Source organism: Sminthopsis crassicaudata, chromosome 3 (genome assembly GCF_048593235.1).
Source record: "Sminthopsis crassicaudata isolate SCR6 chromosome 3, ASM4859323v1, whole genome shotgun sequence".
NCBI classification, from domain to species: domain Eukaryota; kingdom Metazoa; phylum Chordata; class Mammalia; order Dasyuromorphia; family Dasyuridae; genus Sminthopsis; species Sminthopsis crassicaudata.
The window spans coordinates 333,988,974-334,012,375 of record NC_133619.1 but is presented as its reverse complement, the minus strand read 5'-3'; the positions used below and the strand labels follow the sequence as shown (position 1 = coordinate 334,012,375).

Here is a 23,402-nt window from a genome sequence, read left to right as displayed (position 1 = left end):
GAGAAAATGAATTTACACAGTAACACTTGTCGGGGCAATTTCTCCCATATAGAGCAAGGGACTTCCTACTGTACGGATTCTGACATGTACTGAATTTATTTATAGTTATGCTTTTTAATAAATTTTGTTTTGTTTTGTTTTTGAAATTCTTACCAAAAGTACCTACTGAAGAAAATGATCAAGTTATCAGTCATAAAATCTGGGGAACTAGATTAATCAACTGTACCATCAGCAGCTTTTGAGAAAGGGATCTTAAAAAAAATTAAAAAACAAACAATCATAAAGCTAAGTTTGTCTAGTGAACTTAGAAGGGAAAAAATCCTTTCCCCAAACATTAAACAGGAAGAAGACAGAAGATTTTGGAAGGCCTTGAGAAATTAGATACTTTAAAATTAAAATTTAAAATGAAAAATCCAGAAAACAATTTGGTAAATACTTTTAAAATCAAAATAGTACTTTTGAGGTTTCTGGTTTCTGAGCATTAAGAGAGTTGATGTCTTGAAGAGCAGAAATAACTATTAGGGAGAAAGAATGGATTGGTGCAATCCAGATTCAAGCTGTTAACCAACAGCTGAGCTGAAGTTTATTGAAGTTTATTTGGCAGGGCACAAAGTCAGGAAATGAATCTGAGATCTGAATGTCCTGAGAGTGAGGAGGAGATGGTAGACAAGGTCAGGGGAATATCCAAGGGAGGTGGGGATCCCAAGCAAGCACTAGGAGTTGACAATTCACATCAAGCTAGGGATCTTTGGGTATCCATAGCATCTCTAAATGGTGACCCAATTTGGACCACACTCCCTTTTTCACCCCAGCTGTAGCTGTGCAGATCCTGAGTAACAGTGACAAAAATGTAAACAACAGGCCACCTTTTAAGCTCTTAGTTGATTTTACACAACGAAGTTTATTGAACTTGACCTTATAGGAGACCCTAAAGATCATCTCTCATTTTATATAGGAGGCAATTGAAGTTGAAAAATGGGTCATAGTGGATAGAGCACTGGGCTTGGAGTCAGGAAGATTCATCTTGTCCTCAGACACTTTCTAGTTGTGTGATCCTGAGCAAGTCACCTAACTGATTTCCTCAGTTTCCTCATCTGTAAAATGAGCTGGAAAAGGAAATGACAAACTGCCCCAATATCTTTGCCAAGAGACCCTCCCCCCAAATGGCAGTACAAAACAACAAGGCTAAAAAGGGTTAAATGATTTGCTCATCATCACACAGGTGGCAGGTTGAAAGCTAGAAAGCATTTTGGAGCAAAGCTTCTTAAATTGTGAGTCGTGCACTGATTTATTGTTGGTGGAGTTGTGATGGATCCAACCATTCTGGAGAGCAATTTGGCACTATGCCCCAAAAGTTATCAAACTGTGCATACCCTTTGACCCAGCAGTGTTACTACTGGGCTTATATCCCAAAGAGATCTTAAAGAAGGGAAAGAGACCTGTATGTGCAAGAATGTTTGTGGCAAGCCTTTTGGTAGTGGCCAGAAACTGGAAACTGAGTGGATGCCCATCAATTGGAGAATGGCTGAATAAATTGTGGTATATGAATGTTTTGGAATATTTTTTGGCTTATGAAATCCTAACCCCCAGTGATTGGAAATCCATAGCAAGGACATGTTTAGAATCTGGACAAAACTTGTTGTGGCTTTCAGAGTATCATGAATTATGTAGGATTCAAGCCAGATGCAATAGGCAAATAGGAGTTAATACATAAGTCACTTTTGACCAAGTAGCAGATGAAGGTCAGTATGGAAAGAATTCAGAACAGATTAATTACCCCACAACAGTTTATGAATAGATGGCCACTGCTGCAACAAAAGCTTGAGGTTCCCTACCCAGACAAAAAGATCAAGGGGAAGCCTTCACAAAAATAGATCAAGGTCCCAATGAACCCTTTGCGGATTTTGTGGGACATTTGCAAACAGGTGTCACAAGAACCAATGGAGAAAATTCAGCTACAGGAATAATGACTAGATATCTGGCTAAGGAAAATGCCAATGAGGTTTGCAAAAGAATTATATGGGGAATATACAAAGATGCTCCTTTATAGGAGATTATAAGATGCTGTGCTACAGTGGTCACAAATGCTTATTATACCCAGACCATGTTGAACATGGGAAGACAGGGTCCCTCTTAGCAAGGGACTTCTTGAGAAAATCATCGATGTTTTCAATATGGAAAAGTTGAACATCTAATAGCTCAGTGTAGATATAAAGATAGAGTGAGAGGACAGGCTGAGAGAAGACCTAAAATCCTATGTCCATAATGCCACAAGGGCTTCCACTGGGCCTCAGAATGTAGATTGACCCAGGGAAATGAGAGGCAGGGCCCAGCTCCAAGATATCATTCAAAAGACAGGTGGGGCATGATGGCAGCTGAGTTTACACCCAGAGAGTCTTTGGAAGGTCAGGACTCTGATGTGATTAACCAGCAGAAAAGCAATCCCATGGCAGAAAGGGATTACACCTGGGAAGAATACAGGTTTTTTAAACCAACAGGGCAGTTTCCAGTGCAAATAGCTCCAATGCAATTGCCAGATGATGAGGAGAGATTTAGAAAGTGGTAAATAGAAGGGACTAGATGGGTTAACAGCCTGGAAGAGAGGGGTTGCTTGTATTTTTACAGATAGAAAAAGAAAAAGATGGGTGGCAATGAGCACCTGGAGAGAGACAGAAAAGGAGAAAAACCTCAAAACAAAGGAGAAGATCTAAGAAACATCTGATACTGAAAAAGCATGGCTGATAATGAGACTGTTGCAGGACTTCAAAACCATCAGGAATCATTGGACTCCCTAACACAAGATAAGATTATTGCAGGACTTGAAAACCAGCAGGAATCACTGGATTCCCTAAAACAAGATGAGACTATTGCAGAACTTCAATGCTTGCAGGAATTATTGGATTCTTGGCACATGAACTAATGGACAATGGATTCCTTTTGGACTATTTTTAGGACTTATGGACATGTATAATTCCTCATGTTGATTCATGTTATTTGTTACATCACTTCTTGCCTGTGTTATATTGCTATGTGCTTATGTAATTTATGTAATTATGTGTAATACCTCCCATATTGATGGATTTTTGTATACCTATAATGCTATGGGTCAGAACTTGAAACAAGGTGCTTAGTTCATACCTTTAAAGGAGTTCACACATAGCTCACACCTTTAGAGAGCATATATAAGGAGGAGATTCACAAATCAAGGAGATTCATAAGTCGGGCAGCAACATAGGCAAGAAGCTCTCAGGGCCAGAGCCACAAGCCCACAGAAACCCACAAGCCCACTCTCTGGGAGGGGGAGTCAAGAGTCATTCCAACTTCCAACTTTGTGCTGACTGGAGGCTGAAGGATAAACCTTTGGATTCAGAGACATTCAGAGGAAGCTCTTGGAACCAAGGAGAGAGATAGACCTCTACTAAAGCTAACCGGGCCCTAGGAAAAGATTCAAGATTTTGAAGGACACATAAAGGATTTGGACTTTAACTCCTGGCGGCATTTGGGGTTATTGAACTGAACTGAAACGATATCAATAAAAAGCTATAATAAAAAAAAAATGGGGGTCATAACCTGCATAACTGAATGTGGGAGTCATGAAATTATGATTTATCAGAAAATGTTTGATTTATTTAACTCTTTTACACACTTATATAGCCAGAGTCATGTAAAAATTTCTCAGGCAAAAAGGGAAAACAAGTGGAAAAAGTTTAAGAAACCTAAGGCTGAGAGGTGTTCAAATCTTATGACTATATTTTCTAGATGAAGTTGATTTGGGCTTGAAAGGGGAGTCTGTGTCTAAGTGTGAAGTAAAATTCATTCTCAGGCCTTCTTCACTCCAAATCCAAGTTCTATTCATTAAACCTCCTAGCAGCATAACTAGTTCTTAAATATCTTCCTTCCTACTTCATTGAAGGTAGAACATGTAAGAATGTGACTACCCTTTCTATAAATTGTTCTCCCGATTGTCTCATTTTACTTCATCAATTCATACTACTCAGGATTCTCTGAAGTCGTTTCTTGCATCATTATGTCACAATACTATTCCATTACATTAATATAGCACAGGTTATTTATCCTAAGGAAACAATTGTGAATGGACTATTGGTGGGATCAGTGTTTCATAGGACTGACTTAAGTTTGAGCCCACTTCATCCCTAGAGACTGAGGGAGGGAAATGTTAGTATGCATTTTGGAGGGCTATGTCTTCAAAGTAAATAACTTTGTTAAAGCTAATTTATGTTAAATAATTAAATTGTAGTGCTAGTAACTGGTGGCTAACAGTGGGGGAACATAGTTGGTGGAACTTTAGATAAAGAAGAGACAACCTTCTTAAACTTCTCAGAGGATAATGGGCCAAATGAGATGAAATTTCCTCATCTGTAAAATAGGACTAATAATATTTGTAATACTATGAATTATTTTGAGGGAAGCATTTTGTAACTATAAAGTTCTATGTAAATGTGAGTATTATTAGTAAAGGAAAATAGGAATGTTTATGACCATTTTGAGGCAGATATTGTATGAGTCAGAGATAAACTGACTGCCTATAATTTGCATCAGAGACAGTTTTTTAAAAAACTTATAAAATTAAAACACTCCCATTACATGGGGCAGTTAGGTGGCACAATGGATAGAGCACCAGTCCTGAAGTCAGGAGGACCTGAGTTCAAATCTGGCCTCAGATATTTAATCCTTCTTGGCTGTGTGACCTTGGACTAATCCCGTAATGCCAATTGCCTCAGGGGGGGAAATTGCATTCCATGTACACAGCAAAACATGCAAAAATAATTCTGTGAATCCTTGAATCTCTACTTAATACTACTTGCTTTAATACACCCCCCCCACACACACTAACATCTACATGTTATTTTAAAACTGTCCTGCTGTGCTTTTTTTCTAAACAACCTTCTTTTTTCTTCTGTTCATTCAAAAAAAAAAAAAAAAAGCCTTTTTTTTTTTTTTTTTTTTTTTTTTTAAAAGCCAATCATGTATTAAGTGACTTGCCCAGGATTACACAGCTAGTAAGTGTTTGAGGCTAGATTTTAACTGGGGTCCTCCTTACTCCTGAGCCAGTGCTTTATCTACTATGATACTTAATCCCTTTAAAGATGAAAAAGAGAGGAAAATATCAGCATAACTAATCAATACCTTGGGGAAAAATTCCAAACCTTGAAATGTGCAACACTGATGATTTTTTAAGGATCTCATTGATAACCAGAAATCCCATTCAATCTGTCTGCTTCAGTTTCCTCAGCTATAAAATGGAAATAATAATAGTATCCACCTTCCAGGACTGTTGGAACAGTCCATGAGAAAATGAGATAATGTATGTAAAGCTTTTAGCTTGGTACATGACTCATAGTAGGCACTTAATAAATTAAATGGTGGGGGGGAGGGAGTGAAAGACCATTTGAATTTATCTATAGATGAAGTATTGCTGAGGTATTTCATTATAATCCTTTGGGAAAAACTACCTCCATTCATAGATTCTGCACGCATAAGATTCTCCAATCATTGTATTCCTTTTTATTTTATAATAGTCATTGGTACTTTTCCTTTTCAATTTTAAAACTGTTTTATTGATATCTTGTTTTTACATTACTTTCATTTCCCAATATATCTCTCCTCACTCCTGCCACTCAGAGAACCACAAACCAAAAAGAACAACAACAAAGAAAAGAAAAAAAAGGTAGTTCAATAAAACAAACCAGCTCATGTCCAGTAACACTAGCATTTTTATATGGTGATTACTATGTGCCTGAAAGTATGTGCCACCTAGCTGGCAACAGTATATTGGCTCCCCATCTCTGTAAAGGACAGAGGTAAATATTTAACAACAGATTCTCTGAATAGATCACATTTTAAAGTTAACATTTTCTGTACCACCTTCTTGTCTCTACCCAATCAATGACACAGTAAATTGAGCCCCAATTTGTAGTTTGAGATTTCCCAGATCTAAAAATTCACCATGAAAATTTAACAATCAGCCAAATGTTCTAAAAATTAGATGTCCTAATCAGATGTTTTCCATTTACATTATAGTTTCTTACTTATATTGTTTTCTTGTCTTTACTTACTTCATTCTGCATCTGTTCATAAGTTTTTCCATGCATTTCTTGTGTCTCCAGGTTCTAACACATTGCTCAGTACATAATAGGCACTTATATACTAATCAATTGATTATCTGGCTCTCTGTATTTTTTGTATTTTGTATTTATATGTATTGTATTTGTTGTTTTTTTATGGTGCATTAATATTTTAATATGTTCACATCTCACGATTTATTTAGTCATTTTCCTGTTAAGGTGGTATCTACCTTGCTTTTAATTCTTTTTTATTAAAAAGTACATCTATAAATATTTCAGTGAGTGTTTTCTTTTTTAATTAAGGGGAAAGCCAAGTAAAAGGGTGGCTTTGAGAAATATATTTCTTAACGATATTGCTGTTAATCTGTACGGTGTTCTCTTGTTTCTGCTCACTTTGCTATTCACTATTTCGTGAAAGTCTTTTTATGCCTTTCTAAGATCACTGAATTCATCATTCTTTTAGCATAATAGTATTCCATCACAATCATATACCACAGCTTGCTCAATCATTCTCCAATTAATGGGCATCTTCTCAATTTCCAATTATTTGCCACCACAAAGAGAACTGCTACAAATATTTCTTTTCACATTGAAAATTATAATCACTATTTGTGAATTTCCCACTTATTTTTGCTTATTGTTTTCTTTTCCAGCTTCTCTTTTTACTTGATCCATTACCTTATTTTCTCCCCTCACTTTCCCATTCCCCAGCCCACCTATTCTTCCACTAGTTCCTGCTCCTTAATAAATAGTAATATACATATATTTGATTATGATGGGAAAACAAAGCATTTTGGATTTATAGTGCTAAGAATTCCATGTAAAAGTTCAGATGTAGGGGCTTTTGAAATGGTGAAAAACTTGAACCACTTCCAAAATCATTCCTGCCAGAAGGGCTATGATCTTCACAGGTGCAATTGTTAAATGAGTTCACTTCATTTTGGTTTTCTAATCATCTCCTACTCCTGAGGCTAGGATTACTTTAAAACACTCTAGGGGAGGGGTGCAGTCTGAGATTTGGCAGCAAACTGGGAGACTAGTTACATAGGAGCTGAGAAGATAGGAAAAAGGAGAAAGACAAGTCTGGACAAAATGTGAAGCAAGCAAATCAAGAAATAGAAGACATGAAAGAGACAGATCCCAGAACAAACTCTGAAAAAAAAAGACAGGGAACAGTAGTTGATGGCCCAACAATCAATCAACAAATACCTGTTGATGGATTGAACATATTAAGTTGTAAGGGACTAGGTTGTTTAGTAAAGAAGGTCTTAATGAGAATGATACTTAATAAGGAATATAAAAGATGTGTGTGTATGCCTCAGGAAATCGGCTTTTTGGACCCCTAGTGAATAGAGTTTACATAAAATGAAGAACACTTTTTGGGATTCTCCCTGGTAGAAATAACTCCAGAACTGTTAGTTCAATTTTTTTAAAAAAATCTATTAAAGTTGAAGATAACTACATTTGATAAAGCAAAAACACACCATTGGCTTAACTAGTTTACCTCCTACACTGAATAAAATTCTTCCTAATTCAAGGTTTGCTAATAGCAAATCCCATACTTCTCATGGTTCTCTGAAGAGAATAGGGCTTCTTTGAGGTAATAATAATAATACTGCCTTCTGGAAAGCTGAGGAAATCATTGTCATAATCATTCTCTTTCTTCTCTCTATCTTCTGTGCCCTCCTTAAGTCTACTGGCTCTTTTCTTGATACCTATTACATGATCCTATCACCCTCATTCTTTTCTTGCTACCCCCTCAAACTATTGTCCTGTAATTCAGCCAAAGTCCTAAAAAATGAGGGAATGGTACTAGATTTCTGGGGCAGCTTTGTGGCCCTATTGATAAACTGGACCTTGAGTCAGGAAGAACCTGGCCAAATCACTTAATTCTGTTGGCCTCAGTTTCCTCATTTATAAAATGAATTGGAGAAGGAACTAACTAGCAAACCAGTTTAGCATCTTTGTCAAGAAAATTCTAAATGGGATCCCAAAAAGTTGCACAAACTAAAAACAACCTAACAATAACAAGATCTATACTCTGTTTTTACTTTTCTTTTCTTCTCTCATTTTCCTGTTTTTTTTTTTTTTTTAAATTTGACTTTCAGTCTTATCATACAACTGTCCAAAATTACTCTTGCACTCTTGATTGCCAAATCTGTCGATCTTTTCCAATTTTTGACCCTTTTGCTATTTCTTAAGTATTTTACATAATGGACCACCTCCTCTGGGTTTTTTATGATACTTTTTCTCTTTCTTGGTTCTTCCACTTGTCTGATTGCTTTATCTTTCCTATATATATCGTGCTTATGTAGGTTTATTTATCTCTGAAGTTAGAATATAATCTCCTTGAGGCAAGGATTGTTTCAATTTTGTCTTTATATCTTTATTATATAACATTGTTTGGCATGAAGATTTGCTGATTGATTGGTCAATGTTCCTTAATTCTTTGGCCTCAGATTCTATAAGGGCAAAATAAAAAATTTGGAAAGGTTCCTTCCAGAGTTCCTACATGTCTCTCAGAAGTTTAAAGTCTCTCAGCTTATAGGATAGCCATGTGTGATAGCACATGGATATATGTAGTAAGTTGTTCTATGTATCCATCTTACTTTCAGAGAAACTGAAGACTGGGGAAATTTTAACAATTTTTGAAGTGTAAATTATGCTTCCAGAATCCAGTTTTCTTTTGAGGGGGCCATAATAGCTTGTGGCCAAGACTAAGATTGAAGTGGAATTTTGATAGAAACAGAGTATTTTGATGAATCTAGAAGCAATGTTGGAAAGTTAGTTCTTATGTAAGAGGTTGGTGAGGGAGCTGGAAGAATTAAAAAAACAAAACACTTTCCTAGTTCTGAACGGTGAAAAACAGAATATATCCCAGATGTATTCTTTTCTTACATGATAATTTCCTTACAGAAAAATCATAGAGGGACCTTTCCAATCATTGTGTGTCATTTTTTTAGATTATGGCATAGGATGGTCATGATGTTTTATGTTTATGTTTGTATATTAAGATGTTATGACTATTGTCAACTCATCCATCAAAATTTGATTCGTTAAGATATTCTGATATTTTGTGACGATATAGTTATTATGATTGTGTCATCTGATTTATGGGCTTTTTAGATGATGAAGAAAGATGATTGTACTTTCCCACTTATTCTATTTTTTAACCAAAAAGATAAATATTTCTAAAAATAAATTAAATTTTAAAAAAATCCCCAAATTAGATTAATATATAATCTACAAAAGAATAAGCTTTTAAAGAAACAAAATTTTTCTACCTTTTCCAATATTGTTTAACTATTTTCAGACCCACAGTTCAGATTTAATCCTGGCATTATCTCCAAACCTAGCTAGCAAGTTTCCTTTGAAATAACCCTGGTCCTTGCAAGGAGATCATTATATACTTCAACAACAACACTATAGGATGATCAATTCTGATGGATGTGGCCCTCTTCAACTATGAGATGAAACAAATCAATTCCAATACAGCAGTAATGAATTGAACCAGCTACACCCAGAAAGAATTCAGGGATGAGTGTGAACCACCACATAGAATCCCCAATCCCTCTAATTTTGTCCGCCTGCATTTCTGATTTCCTTCACAGGTTAATTGTACACTATTTCAAAGTCCGATTCTTTTTGTGCAGCAAAATAACTATATGAAGATGTATACATTATTGTACTTAACATATACTTTAACATATTTAACATGTATTGGTCAACCTGCCATCTGGGGGAGGGGGTGGGGAGAAGGAGGGGAAAAGTTGGAACAAAAGGTTTTGCAATTGTCAGTGTTGTAAAATTACGCATTCATATATCTTGTAAATAAAAAACTATAATAATAATAATGAAAAAAGAAATAACCCTGGTCCTTGAATTAGAGTCAGATTTCCTCAAGGCTAGTCTTCAACTCTTGAACTTTAGACCAACTGGTACAAAGACTTTCTCAGCTTATTATGCCTGCCACTTGCATCTTTCTGCCATAATAATAATAATAATAATAATAATAATAATAATAATAATAATAATCTATTCATCTTCTGAGACTGTTATTCACTTATTTCAGTTAGTCTTCATGACTATATTTAGAGTTTAAAGATACTGAAGTGGTTTATCATTTCCTTCTCCAGCTTATTTTACAGATGAAGGAAATGAGGTAAATAGGGTTAAATGAGGTAAATAGTGGGTCACACTGCTAGTTAAACGTCTGAGTTCGAATTTGAACTTGTGAAAATGTGTCTTCCTAATTCCAAGCCCAGTGTTGTCTTGCTGCTCCTAATTAAAGGCATAGCTAGACTTTATTCTTCTAGTCTCTTTATTTACTATTTATTCCTCTAATTTGATGATATATATTTTTCTCTTTACCTGTGGAATCAGAGAGAAATTATACTCATATAAGTATGTCTTTATGTCAAAATCAGGAGAATTAAAAGACTTTAAACTACTACACCCAAGCTAGATAAAGCAATTTTCGATTATTCTCATAATTAAAGCTTTTTATTTTCAAAACATATGCATAAATAATTTTCAACATCCCTCCTTGCAAAACTTTATGTTCTAAATTTTTCTCTCTCCCTTCCTCTCACCCCATCTCTAGGCAGCAAATAATCCATTATATGTAAAACATATAATTCTTCTCTATATATTTCCACAACTATCATGCTGCATAAGAAAAATCAGATCCAAAAGGAAAATAAAATTCTATTATTTTAAGGAAAAGAAAAACTATCCTAATCTGATATAAATCTAAAGCTGGCATAGAGATAAACTGAAATTTGAATATAGTGGCCCTTCTCTGTTAACTGCTACATATTGGTTGGGGCTTGCCTGCTCCTAAAAATAGGTAGCTTTTACAAACTATTTATGCCAACTACTGTAGTAAAAATTCCCCAGAATCAATTATTAAAAAGAATTGTAGTATTCCTAAAATCAAGCATTTTCAGTTTTATTTAAGACATTAGTCTTTTTCTGAATAAGAATGCCATTTGGGGGTGGAATACTTTGTGTTATGAAATTTTGGTGCTTTTCTGGGAAAGTATCTTATTTTTAAGTGATAGTTTCAAGAGACAAGGTTGGCAGTATTTTGTATCTAACTTCGGTGTCATGTTTAGAATAGGAATCTTTGGTATCTAGCTTAAGGAAATGGATTGGTATTTCTACTCACTTTGATTGGAACTGAGAAATTAGGAAATGAATAGCTTAGCAGTCTTGCCCTGATTGACAGTGTTCTTGTCCAAATTTGGCAGGTGAAGAAGTAAATGCAGGAGCAAGTATTTATAATAATGCTGTTGTGGAGTTGTTTTAGTCATCTCTGACTCTGTGACCTAATTTTGGATTTTCTGGACAAAGCTATTGGAGTGGTTTGCCATTTTCTTCAGTTCATTTTACAGATGAGGAAACTGAGGCAAACAGGGTGATGTGACTTTCCGAGCACCACATAGCTAGTAAAAGTCTGAGGTTGGATTTGAACTTGTCTTCTTGGGCTGGTGCCTTATCCATTGCACTATCTAGCTGTGCTACTTATAAAAATATTAATAGCTATTAACATTTATAGAAGGCGAGAATGTTTACAAAGCACTTTATATAAATATTTTCTTATTATATTCTTACAATAATCCTGACATAGGGTTTTTACCCACTTTACATGCTCAGGTTCCTTCAGCTGGTAAGTGTAGCTCTAGTTTTTCAGACTTTACTTGGTGCAAGTTCATTATCTAGGTGGAAATGGAAGAGAATGTTTCTTCCAAGAAGTGACATTGCACTATATTTAGGCTGGGAATGGTACTATGACTTCCTGTGAGAAGTCATGTAGACTTTACGACTCATGATCTTATCAGTAATGAAAACACTGACATTCTTCTATTTGAGTCAGAATCTCAATTGTTTTAAAAAAAAAAAGTAACTTTGGGTTTACTGAGTAAAAAAACCACAGTAGATTAAAAAGAGATAAAATGTTGGATTTGGAGTAAGAATTGCACTCAAATACCACCTTGGGACATAATAGTTGGATATGACCATGGGTAAATCAATTAATCTCTAAATCTTTATTTTCTTATTTTCAAAAAGAGAATAATAATAGCACGTATAGAACTTGTAAAATGCTTTATATATTTTATCTACCTGGGTATTTATATTATCCCCATTTTACAGATGAGGAAACTGAGGATCCTGGAGGTTAAATGACTTTCCTAGAGTCACACAGATAGTAAATAAATGTTTACTGACTGACTGATTAAATGATTGAGGCAGAATTTGAACCTGCATTTTCCTGTCTTTTGGTTCAGTGCTCTTCAGATTTCAAGTGGGACATTGCCTATAAAATGCTATATAAATATCAACTTTTATTATTTAGAATCAGAGATTCTAAATTGGATTTGGATTTAAGGTTTGTACTTACTGATGATGTGCTTTTAGGTAAATAATTTTCCTTCTCTTGAGGACTAGCACCTTTGATATAAGAGCTATTGAACCCTTTTCAGGGCTGCACATTCACTTTTGGTGTCTACCTTTGATCCAACTCTCACCTGTGACTCCACAAATCTGTAACATGGACATTGATCGTACTCTGGTAAACCATGTCAGCAGAGGGTCTATACCAGGTAACCAGCAGTCTTCAAACCTGCTGGTGAGTTAGGGGGATGTCTTATCCAAGCATATGAAAAGTTAATAAGGTGGGGTGAGCAGATGTTCCAGTAATCAAGAAAGTACATGCTGAAGCAGGTACTTTGGAGCTCTTAGACCTTACTGCCTCTCTTATTTCTGTTTTCTAGAATGTAAAATGAAATTATTGAACTAAATGATCTTTAAGTACTTTCTGACTACAAACTAGATTCTAATATCATCATTATTACTTTATAATAACACACGAAGACAGCTGTACATGAGTCTCCTTAGAACTACCACCTTTTGTCTGACCAAAGGAACAAAAGGTCTTAGCAATTCTCCATGAAGCATAGGGAGTTGTTCTGCAGCCATAGAGTGTAAAGTATCTCTTTGTCTATTCTAGAAGGAAAAGGGGAAAGCTGTGTTTGTCAGCTGGAGGTAAAAGGAACAGTGGCTATATAGTGTTGAATCTGCTGTGGTCATTTTGTTCTTGGACTTTGAAGGAAAGTCTTTTCATTTCAAATCTGGGTGACGGAGCCTTTTGCTATCAAAATGAATAGAAAAGTGTATGGTTTTCAATCCCAAATGATTGCTTCTAGAGCCATAAAAAAAGTCTTGTGTTAATTTTCCAGGTCATAGGTTGTCCTGATTTGGAATTCTGAGACTAAGGTCATAAATGAGATGCAGCCAGTTTCCCCTGTTTTTTTTTTTTTTTTTTTTTTTTTTCTTCTCCTTGGCTAATTTCCTTTTTTCTTTGGCTTTTGGCCAGCAGGTGCTAAAGCCAGCAATGTTTTCCTTTCTGAGTCCAAAGGACAGGGTTATCTAGTAGCCTTGTTGGAAGGGCTAAAGTCATATGTTGGCTTCTGATTGTAAGCTTTTTTGGAATGAGAACTTTAAAAAAAAAAAATGTATACCAGATTTCTAGAGAAGTGCCCAGGAATTCTTCGATATTTATTAACTTAATCAAATTAAATATTTCATTTGTTCTGATGTCCAGTCCCAATTAGAGTTGGACTCTACATTTGTGGAGTGGAACAACATTTGTTGGGGAGTAACTTGTAAATTGGGAGATTGAGATTGCCTTATATCCCCATTCTGGTTATTCCTGGGATGTCTGCCCTCCTTACTCTATGCTAATTGCAACATTACCTTCATGCTATGGAGAAAACATGAAGCTTTGTAGGGGCTTGAGGTCTAAGGACCAGTGATGTTGGTCCTTAATTAATCAATCAACTAACATTGATTACTTGACTGAAAGTTAGGGGAAATTATAGATGGTGAGATCTTAAAGAGACCTCAGATATCATCAAGTTCAATCACCTCATTTTACAGATGGGAAAGTTGAGTTCTAGAGATTATATTACATAAGTAATCCAGGCACTATAGGGAAGTGGTGTAGTGGATAGAATACCAAGGCTAGAGTCAGGAAGATATCTTCCTGAGTTGAAATGTGGTCTCAGACACTTATTAGCTTTATAACCCTGGACAAGTCACTTCATCCTGTTTGCCCCAATTTTCTCATCTGTAAAATAAATTGGAGAAGGAAATAGTAAACCACTGTAGTATCTTTGCCAAGAGAACCCCGAATGGGGTCATGAAGAGTCAGGCATGATAGAACAACAACTGTCAGACAAGTAGAATTCATGTCTTCTAGAATTCTTGGCTGTCTGACTCTTCTGTTTTTCTAGTGCTTCATACTGCTTTCTCAAAACCTTCTTTTTCTTTTTTTTTTTTAAAGCTTGTTATTTTTAAAACATATGCATATATAGTTTTTAGCATTCACCCTTGCAAAATCTTGTGTTCCAAATTTTTTCTCCCTCCCTTCCCCCATTCCCTTCTCTAGACATATGTTAAATATGTGGAGTTCCCATATTTATTATTCTGTACAAGAAAAATTAGCTCAAAAAGGGAAAAAATAAGAAAAAAACCAAAAAAAACAAGCAAACAACACAAAAAAAGTAAAAATACTATATTGTGGTCCCCATGGTCCCCACAGTCCCTGCACAGTTTGGGTGCAGATGGCTTTCTCCATCACAAGATTATTGGAACCAGACTGAATCATCTCATTGTTGAAAAGAGCCATGTCTGTCACAATTGATCATTGTATAATCTTATTGTTGCTGTGAACAATATTCTCCTAGTTCTATTCACTGAGCATCAGTTCATGTAATTCTCTCCAGGCCTTTCTGAAATCATCCTGCTGATCATTTCTTATAATATTCCATAACATTCATATACCTTAAGTTATTCAGCCATTCCCCAATCGATAGGCCTTGATTTAGTTTCCATTTCTTGCCACTACAAATATTTTGATACTTGTGGATCCTTTTCCCTTTTTTATGATCTCTTTGGCATATAGACCCTGTAGAGAAACTGTTGGATCAAGGGGTATGCACTGTTTGATAGCCCTTTGGGCATGATTTCAAATTGCTCTTCAGAATGAGAGTTCATTCTGGTGAAGTTCAAAACTTCATCAACAATGTATTAATGTCCCAGTTTTCCCACATTCCCTCCAACATTCATCATTATCTTTTTTCTGAGAAGTGTATAATGGTACCTCAGAATTGTCTTAATTTGCATTTCTTTGATAAATAGTGATTAAGAGCATTTTTTTAATGTGAGTAGAAATGGTTTTAATTTCTTCATCTGAAAATTGTTCATATCCTTTGACTGTTTATTAATTGGAGAATAGCTTGTGTTATTATAGTTTGAGTCAGTTCTCTATATATCTTAGAAATTAAGCTTTTATCAGAACCCTTGGATGTGAACATTTTTTCCTAGTTTACTGCTTCCTTTCTAATCTTTCTTGCATTGGTCAAAACCTTCTATGCTCTGCCCTTCTAGCATTATTTTTCAGAAATACTTTGATGTAACACACACTTACTGAGGAAAATCTGGGGTGAATCAAATTTGATGGTAATTTTTTAATTGTCTTCTCCTTTTGAGGCTCTACATCTTTCTTTTGATATAGGTGATAAGACGCCCTTCCGAGTCCAGGTACGACAGGTAGAAGATTACCCTGTGGACCTCTACTATTTGATGGATCTCTCCCTATCCATGAAGGATGATTTAGACACAATCCGGAATCTGGGCACTAAGTTGGCTGAGGAGATGAGGAAACTCACCAGCAATTTCCGTTTGGGTTTTGGATCTTTTGTTGACAAAAACATCTCCCCCTTTTCCTATACAGCACCAAGATACCAAACCAATCCATGCATTGGGTAAGTAACTAACTTTTCTTGGGTTGGGCTTGTAAAGCCTGGGGTTGGAATGGGATTGGATAGTGATGAATGAGGCAGCAGGACTCTTTCATCTTCAATGAAGGTTTGGAAAGAAAGAAATAAAGGAAATGTATGACTTGGGTTTCAAAACCTTGGCTTCTGATGTGATTAACAATAGTTGAGTTCCATCTTTCCATGATACAGGAAGAGAGGTGAGTTATTGTGAAACTGGTTGAAGATCTCCCAGTTTTTTTTCCCCTGAGGAGCAATGACTAGAAGGAAAGAAGATTCCCCCTATGGACCTTAGTTCTCTTCCTGCCTATGCCATAAATCCTCCTTAGAGAAAGGTTCCCACCATGGGAAAGGATTTGAGAGTTTAGAAGATATCCCAAGGATATTTATTTAGTTGCTCCAACTACTTAATATTTTCAACTTGGGCTATGGTTATTACATGATTAGAAGTGCCTCATTTGACTAATTTTGGCTTTGGGAAATTGAAGTAAATGTTGGCTTAGATTTTTTTAAACTTAAATTATGTTACTCTTCCTGGCACCATCTTTTTGTGGACCCAATTAAAAGTTTTAGGTGAGATCACAGGATCATAGATCTAGACCTAGGCGTGACCTTAAAATCCTCTAGTTAAACCCCTTCATTTTATAGATGAGGAAACTGAGAACCAGAAAAGTTGTGATTTGCCAAGGTCACACAGTGAATAAAGAGCTGATATCTGAAGTCAAAGCCCATTATTCCAAGTTCAGCAAAACTTTTCTATATTCTCTACTGTACTATACTGCCTCCTGCAGGAAAACAATGTTGCAGTATAAATTAGATAAAAGAATTCTTCACATTACTATGTCCTTTTAAAAACACAATTTTAGCCTATGGCTTAATTTTTCTGCTTGGACCTAGTCTCCATTCTATTAATAGTTCCTATAGTTTCTTGGTGGGCAGAAATCTGAGTGTGCAATCCTGGTCAGTCACATTAATGGAGGACCTGTTGCATGGGGCTGTGATCCATAACTCTGCACATGGTTCTCTGCTTTCACTCTTTGCAAAAGCTTCCAATAAATATGAGATACTTGTGTTGTGGAAATAGATGTGGGCTGTTTGAAATTGGCACAGAATAAAGGGCCGATCCAGAGCATGAACTCTTTAAATTGTTCAAGTGATTACGTGTCATTGAGTTAAAGCCTGTTTCTCTTAGCTGCCTGCCCATCCACTTTTATAGTTACCAGGAGGCAGGGAGTCTGCAACCAGTGTAAGATACCTAATCCCTGGTTCTCTGAGCAAAAAAAGAAACAAATAGGGAATGGGATTGTTTTCAAGGGAACATCCAAGAGATGACATGTAATTCTTTCTGTTTACAAGTGGCAGTACTCAAGCTGAGGCCCAGGATTTAAAAATAACAAAAGCTAGCATTTGCATAGGACTTTGAGGTTTGCAGCAATAATCTTAATGACTAGCAGTTATACACATGTTATTTCATTTAGTCCTCACAATAACCTTGTAGAGTAAGTATTATTACTGTCCCCATTTTACAGATGAGGAAACTGAGACTTTTTTCCCCTAATTTTTGCTCAGAATCACATTGTTAGCAAAGTTTGGAATTTTGAGCCTGGGGCTTCCTGACCCCAGCACTAGAATTTAATCTAGTCTAGGCTAGAGGTGTCAAACTGACTGCTAACACACTACTTTTGTTGTTTTAGTTTAGTCATTTCAGTCTGACTTTTTGAGACTCCATTTGGGGTTTTTGTGATAAAGGTAGTGGAATAGTTTGCCATTTCCTTCTCCAGCCCATTTTACAGTTAAGAAAACTGAGGCAAACAGAGTTAAGTAACTTGCCCAGGGTAAGACAGCAAGGAAGTGTCTGTGGCCATGGTTGAACTCGGGAATGTGACTTTTCATGATTCATGCTAGCTTTTGAGACATTCCTGAATATAGCCAATTAGCAAAATAGGTTAAAATGCAAATAGAATATAGATTATATTAATGTGTTGTTATTCTAAGTCAATGTGCAGCCCTCATGGATCAGTGGCTCCTGTTTCTATTTGAGTTTGACATAACTACATTATACTTTTATTTTGGTAGAGAATTGAATTGTATCAATAAACTAGACACAATAAAATGTCACATTGAAATTTGTTGAGGTTTCCTGTTATCAAGCTAGTTACTCTGCCCTCATCCTTGAACATATTCCTCCGATTGTCCTCTATCCATGACTTCTTATCGTTATCTGTGTCCTACATAACTCTATCATAAGGAATCTACCCAACAAATTGGGAAGATTCCTCTTGATCATGTGATATTATGTGATTACCAGCAGAGCACACATGCTGTCCATTGATTATCACTCCATGATCAACTTACCTCTTTTCCTTTCTAATAGCCCTTTGATGTTGTTTTCCTCTAGCAATTCTTCATTGGTAAGCAGTTGCAGTCTACTGTTTATGACCTTCACCTCTCCACTATCTTTTGAGTCACCCACAATTTAGTATTTCATCAATCATAGTCTTGAGGCATCACTAGGAGAATATATATGTGAAATAGATGGGCCTTTACTTCCAAGAGAGGCAGTAGGTTTCATTAAAAAGCAGGCTGCAGTTGATAATTGTGGAAATATGTCTAGAAGAATTGTCCATGTGTAACCTCTATTGGATTACTTGCTGTCTGGGGGTGGGGGGAAAGTGGGGAAGGAGGGAGAAAAATATGGAAGATAAAGTTTTTCAAAGATGAATGTTGAAAATCATCTTTGCATGTATTTTGAAAAATAAAAAGCTGTTATTAAAAAAAAAAGCATGTTGCAATTTTCCAAAGTCAATCCAATTTATTGTCCTCCCTTCTTTTCAATGCTGGACCTGACTCATTGTCCACCTATAATGTTTATTTAAATTATATGTACTAATGGATTAACTCTATAGATTGTATATCTAACTGATTATCATAGTTTGGATTAAAAAGCATTCTTCATCTATTTGGCTTTTCCTGTGTGGAAAATATCTTAAAATCCCTTTGTTTCCTCTAAAATTCTACCCAAATGCTATGTTCATGAAGCCTTTCTTGATTTCTTCCATTCTCATAATAATGTTCTCTTCCTACCCAAATTTATCTTGTATTTATTTTGTATCTATTTTCTATATTTTACTTACATTTACATTGATTCTTCTGAATGGAAGCTCCTTTGTTTTTGTCTTTGCCTCCTCAGAGGCACAGTGCCTCACACAGAATAACCCTTAATATAATTTTTTTTTTTGATTGACTAATTGGATAGAGTCAATTCTTTTGAGTATCTTTATTTATTTTTATCTAACCTACATTTTTATCAAACTAGGGAAATTCTACCTAGGAAATTTCTTCAATTAATGCAGTATTTATCATATCAGAGTTTATTTTGTGTAAGAAACTACAGTTTCCTGGGTTCTGCTAAAATCAGCACAGTGTTATCTGTGAAAAGGAGTCTCCGAAGGATCTGACACTCTTTATAATGAATTTTGATCCTGTTGGACATTGTCTATGATAGTAGAAGATATCTCTAGAAAATATACAATGTATATCATAATCAGAGGGAGTGGAACAAAGTTACCCCTACTGTTTCATTTTTCAACGAATATCCTACAATTTTGACACACATAAAGAAGATACCTTTTTGGAGAGCCTTTGCTTTATCAAACTAGTAGTTAATATAGCTAATAGTAAGCATTTAGCTAATTGAGGACTTGTCACCCTCTTTTTTGTGGCTTTCTTTTTAGAGACCAAAATTGTTGCTTCATAATATGATCTCATCATAATTCAAAGGTTACATGTTTCTTCATTTTTATCCTCCAAATTTGAGGTCTGATGGTTTGAGTAGCTGGTGAGGATTAAATAGTGCCTAAGAGATTCATCAGATCTGGCCATATCCATTATCTAGATTTCTATGAGTGAAAGGTTGCATGAAGGAAATAAATATTCCCAGTAATTTTCCTCTAGTTGAAGGAAGAAATGTTTGTGACTGGTTTTTTGAATGATCAAAGTCATTTTTAAGTGAAGCATCAGAGTGGGACTTTAGTATTAATAGTAAGTAAGCAAGAGTCAATCTTGGACTCAAAAAATGGTTCAAGTATTACCATTCACATATACTGAGTTGTTTAATTCTTGATAAGTCACTTAAAGTCCCAGAACCTAGGGTAACAGACTCTACTACTCAAAGATAACATATGGCAGAGCAGGTATGGATATGCATTGTCTGAGGCTGCTACCTTAAACAAAGGAAATCTAAGAGTTCCTAAAACCTATGAAATGCAGGTCAGACCCAAAAAAGCATAATAATAATAAGCAATAATAAGATAATTTGATTCTATTGTTGTTATAGTGAGCATTTTAGGATCATTAAAAATATTTCACAATTTCCTAGATGTATCTAGCTTGGATTGCTTCCTCTTATTTAAATTTGGGTCCAGTACATTGTTCAAAGGCAGCACCTACCAAATATATTTATACTAATGACCTGTTCATTGTATTATCCATTCAATTTCATGTAATAATCAGGGTAATATGTAGTTTTTTGGATAATATAGTTTTCATTCACTTTATTTTTCTAATGAATATAGAATTATTCCAATTGAATGTGTATTTCATTTGTAGTTCTTGATAAAATTAGTATAGTGTCATCAATAAGTAGAAATATTTGGAGAATCTGATGAATTATAAGAAATATTTCTATCTGGACTCTACACAGAACTTGCTTCATGCTTATAGCATATTTCTCTCTGTTGTATGCCTTGTTTGAAATACATCATTGAACAAAGTTATCTCTGAAGTCTCATATGACAGAATTTTATGTAATATTAACTTATATGTGAAAGATATTTTGTTTGAGGGGAACCTTTAAAGTTCCCTTTTCTTCTACCTAAACAGATTTTTAAAAAGAATGAGCAAATAAACAACTTATATTCTTGTAAACCTCTATTTGAGAAATTAATTTCTTTGTTTGACAGAAAACAATGTTTTTTTCTTGATTCCTTTGGCTCCTTACTGTTTTTGATATGTGTAGTGACTGCCTTTTTTCTTCAAGATTACCCTCAGTGAATGCATAGATCATTCTCATAAAGATTTTTATACATTAAAAAAATTAGGCATATTGTTCTGTAATGGTTCATGCCTTTTTGGTAATCTTTTCTCTATCTATTTATTCATTCATTCATTTATTGTAGGGAGGCATTTGATATAAATATCATGTGATTGTGTCCCTTACTTTGAAATATTGCCTTTTTTTAGATTTTGAAAATTGATGAGAATTATTTGTTTGCTTCATTTAAATTTTTCTGTCTTAAGAAATGTATCTAATACTTCTTAGCTGTGTGACCCTGGGCAAGTCACTTAACCCCAATTACCTCAGGGGAAAAAAAAAAAAGAATCTGTTTTAATTTTGGTTCTCTCCCAAAAACCTTAGCACCTACCAGAGAGGATCTTATGTGATGTGAATAGAATGCTGGACTTAGAAACAGCAAACTTCTTCTTGAGTCCTGATTTTGACACTTAGGCAGAATAAACTTTGACAAGTTCCTTTAACTTTGGAGCTTTGAACTTTGCTTGTCTTGTCTATATAAAGCAGATGATAATACTTACTAGGGAAGTGGTAGAACCTCTCAGAACCTTAAGTAACTTAACCACAAAATAAGGATTTGTTCTATCAAACTCATGAGCTTATTGCAATGAAAGTGTTTTATAAATTAATATAGTCAGCTACTCTGGAAAATTTTTATTTTTAACTTGCATAAGAATTGTATTGTATATTCTATAGAGTCAATGAAATAGGCATTAGGGCTAACTTTGGGAAAACACTAGCCTGAAAATACCAAAAAGATATTAAATCATGGACTTGAATGAGATTCTTGAACAAATCTAGTTTTACAGTTTGAGTGAGTTAATCTCATGAAACCAAAATATTTTATTTCGTATAACACAGTTATGTCCATGATCCCATGGGTAAATCATGGAATAGTGCTTTGTCAATCTGGTTGTAATAAAGTATCTGCAGTGAATTTAGACATTGTTGAAATCTGGATATACTAAACATTTGACAGAATCTGTCATGGAATGCTTCAGGGATTTTTCTTTGGCTCTGTGCTATTCAGAAAAAAAAAATTAATTAGTGACTTAAGAGGCTGAAAACTAAGGGGCAGTCTGGTCATTGTGTAGATTTGGGTGATATAGTCTCTGAAGTTCTTCCTGATGCTTAGATTTTTTAACAAACTATGATGAAATGTGTTTTTCTCTAGTTGTTTCAGAGTTCTTTTTATTCACATAATACTAATTCTGCACACTGAGAAAGTATTATTACTTCCTGCATGAGGGGAAAATCATAAACGTCATCAACTGCAGCTAAATGCCTCAAAACATTCTAACTAACCCACATGAAAAAAAAAATACAACCCTGGATTTACCAGTAGCGAAAAATCTTAGTATATATTGTAATAGTATATAAGCAAAATTCAAGAGCATGAAAGAATCAATAAAAAGAACTCAAGATCTCTTTTGAATCATCTCTGTTGGATTATTAACTTTATCTTAGATCATGGGCATCAGCTGTTTCTTCTCTAGCTATGTGTCAGTTATGTGTAGGCTGTGTGGTAGAACAGAACATCTGCAGTGTAGAGACCCAAGTTTGATCCATGTCTCTGCCACTTATTAGCTATGTGATTTTGGGCATGTCAGCTAATATCTTTGGGCTTTGATCTCCTCATCTAAAATGAGGTGGTTACCCAGAGAATCTTAACATTCATTTTTGTAAGATTTTGAGTTCCAAATTTTCTCCCTCCCCAACACAGCAATCAATCTAGTATAGTTTATATATGTAATAGGGAACATATTTCTATATTATATATTATGTGATTTTCCATATTAGTCATGTTGTGAAAGAATCAAAAGGGAATTAAAACAAGAAAGAAAAAACAAAAAATGAAAATAATATACTTTGATCTTTATTCAGACTCCATAGTGCTTTCTCTGGGTGTGAATGACATTTTCCACACAAGTCTATTGGAATTGTCTTGGTACTGTATTGTTGAGAAGAGCTAACTCTATTGTGATGGAAACTGCCGTCTGTATCCAGAGATCTAGAAAATTGAAAATGATCAAAACACAGTATTTTCACCTTTTATTGTTGTTTGCTTGTTTGTTTTCTTGTATTTTTTTCCTTTTAATCTGATTTTTCTTGTGCAGCATGACAAATATGGAATTGCACACACTTAATCTATATTGGATTGCTTGCTGTTTTATAGAGAGGAGATTGGCAGATAGGGAGAGGAGAAAATTTTGGAACACAAGGTTTTGCAAAAGTGGATATTGAAAACTTATTTGCATATATTTGGAAAAAATAAAATACCTTTTTTTTTTTTTTTTTTTTTTAAAGAGAAGAGCTAAGTCTATCATAGTTGGTCATTGCACAATGTTGCTGTTACTGCTTATAATGTTCTCGTGATTCTGCTCACTTCACTCAGTGTTAGTT

At 35.0% G+C, this 23,402-nt stretch overlaps 1 protein-coding gene across 1 annotated transcript in view; it reads left to right on the top strand.

Annotated features, from left to right (window-relative positions):
* Positions 1-23,402, top strand: part of ITGB5 (integrin subunit beta 5) — a 192,069-nt gene that overhangs the window by 44,265 nt on the left and 124,402 nt on the right. The window contains exon 4 of the mRNA XM_074301446.1: positions 15,667-15,916. Within this exon, the coding sequence (XP_074157547.1) occupies positions 15,667-15,916 (250 nt within the window). The remainder of the gene's footprint in view (positions 1-15,666; positions 15,917-23,402) is intronic.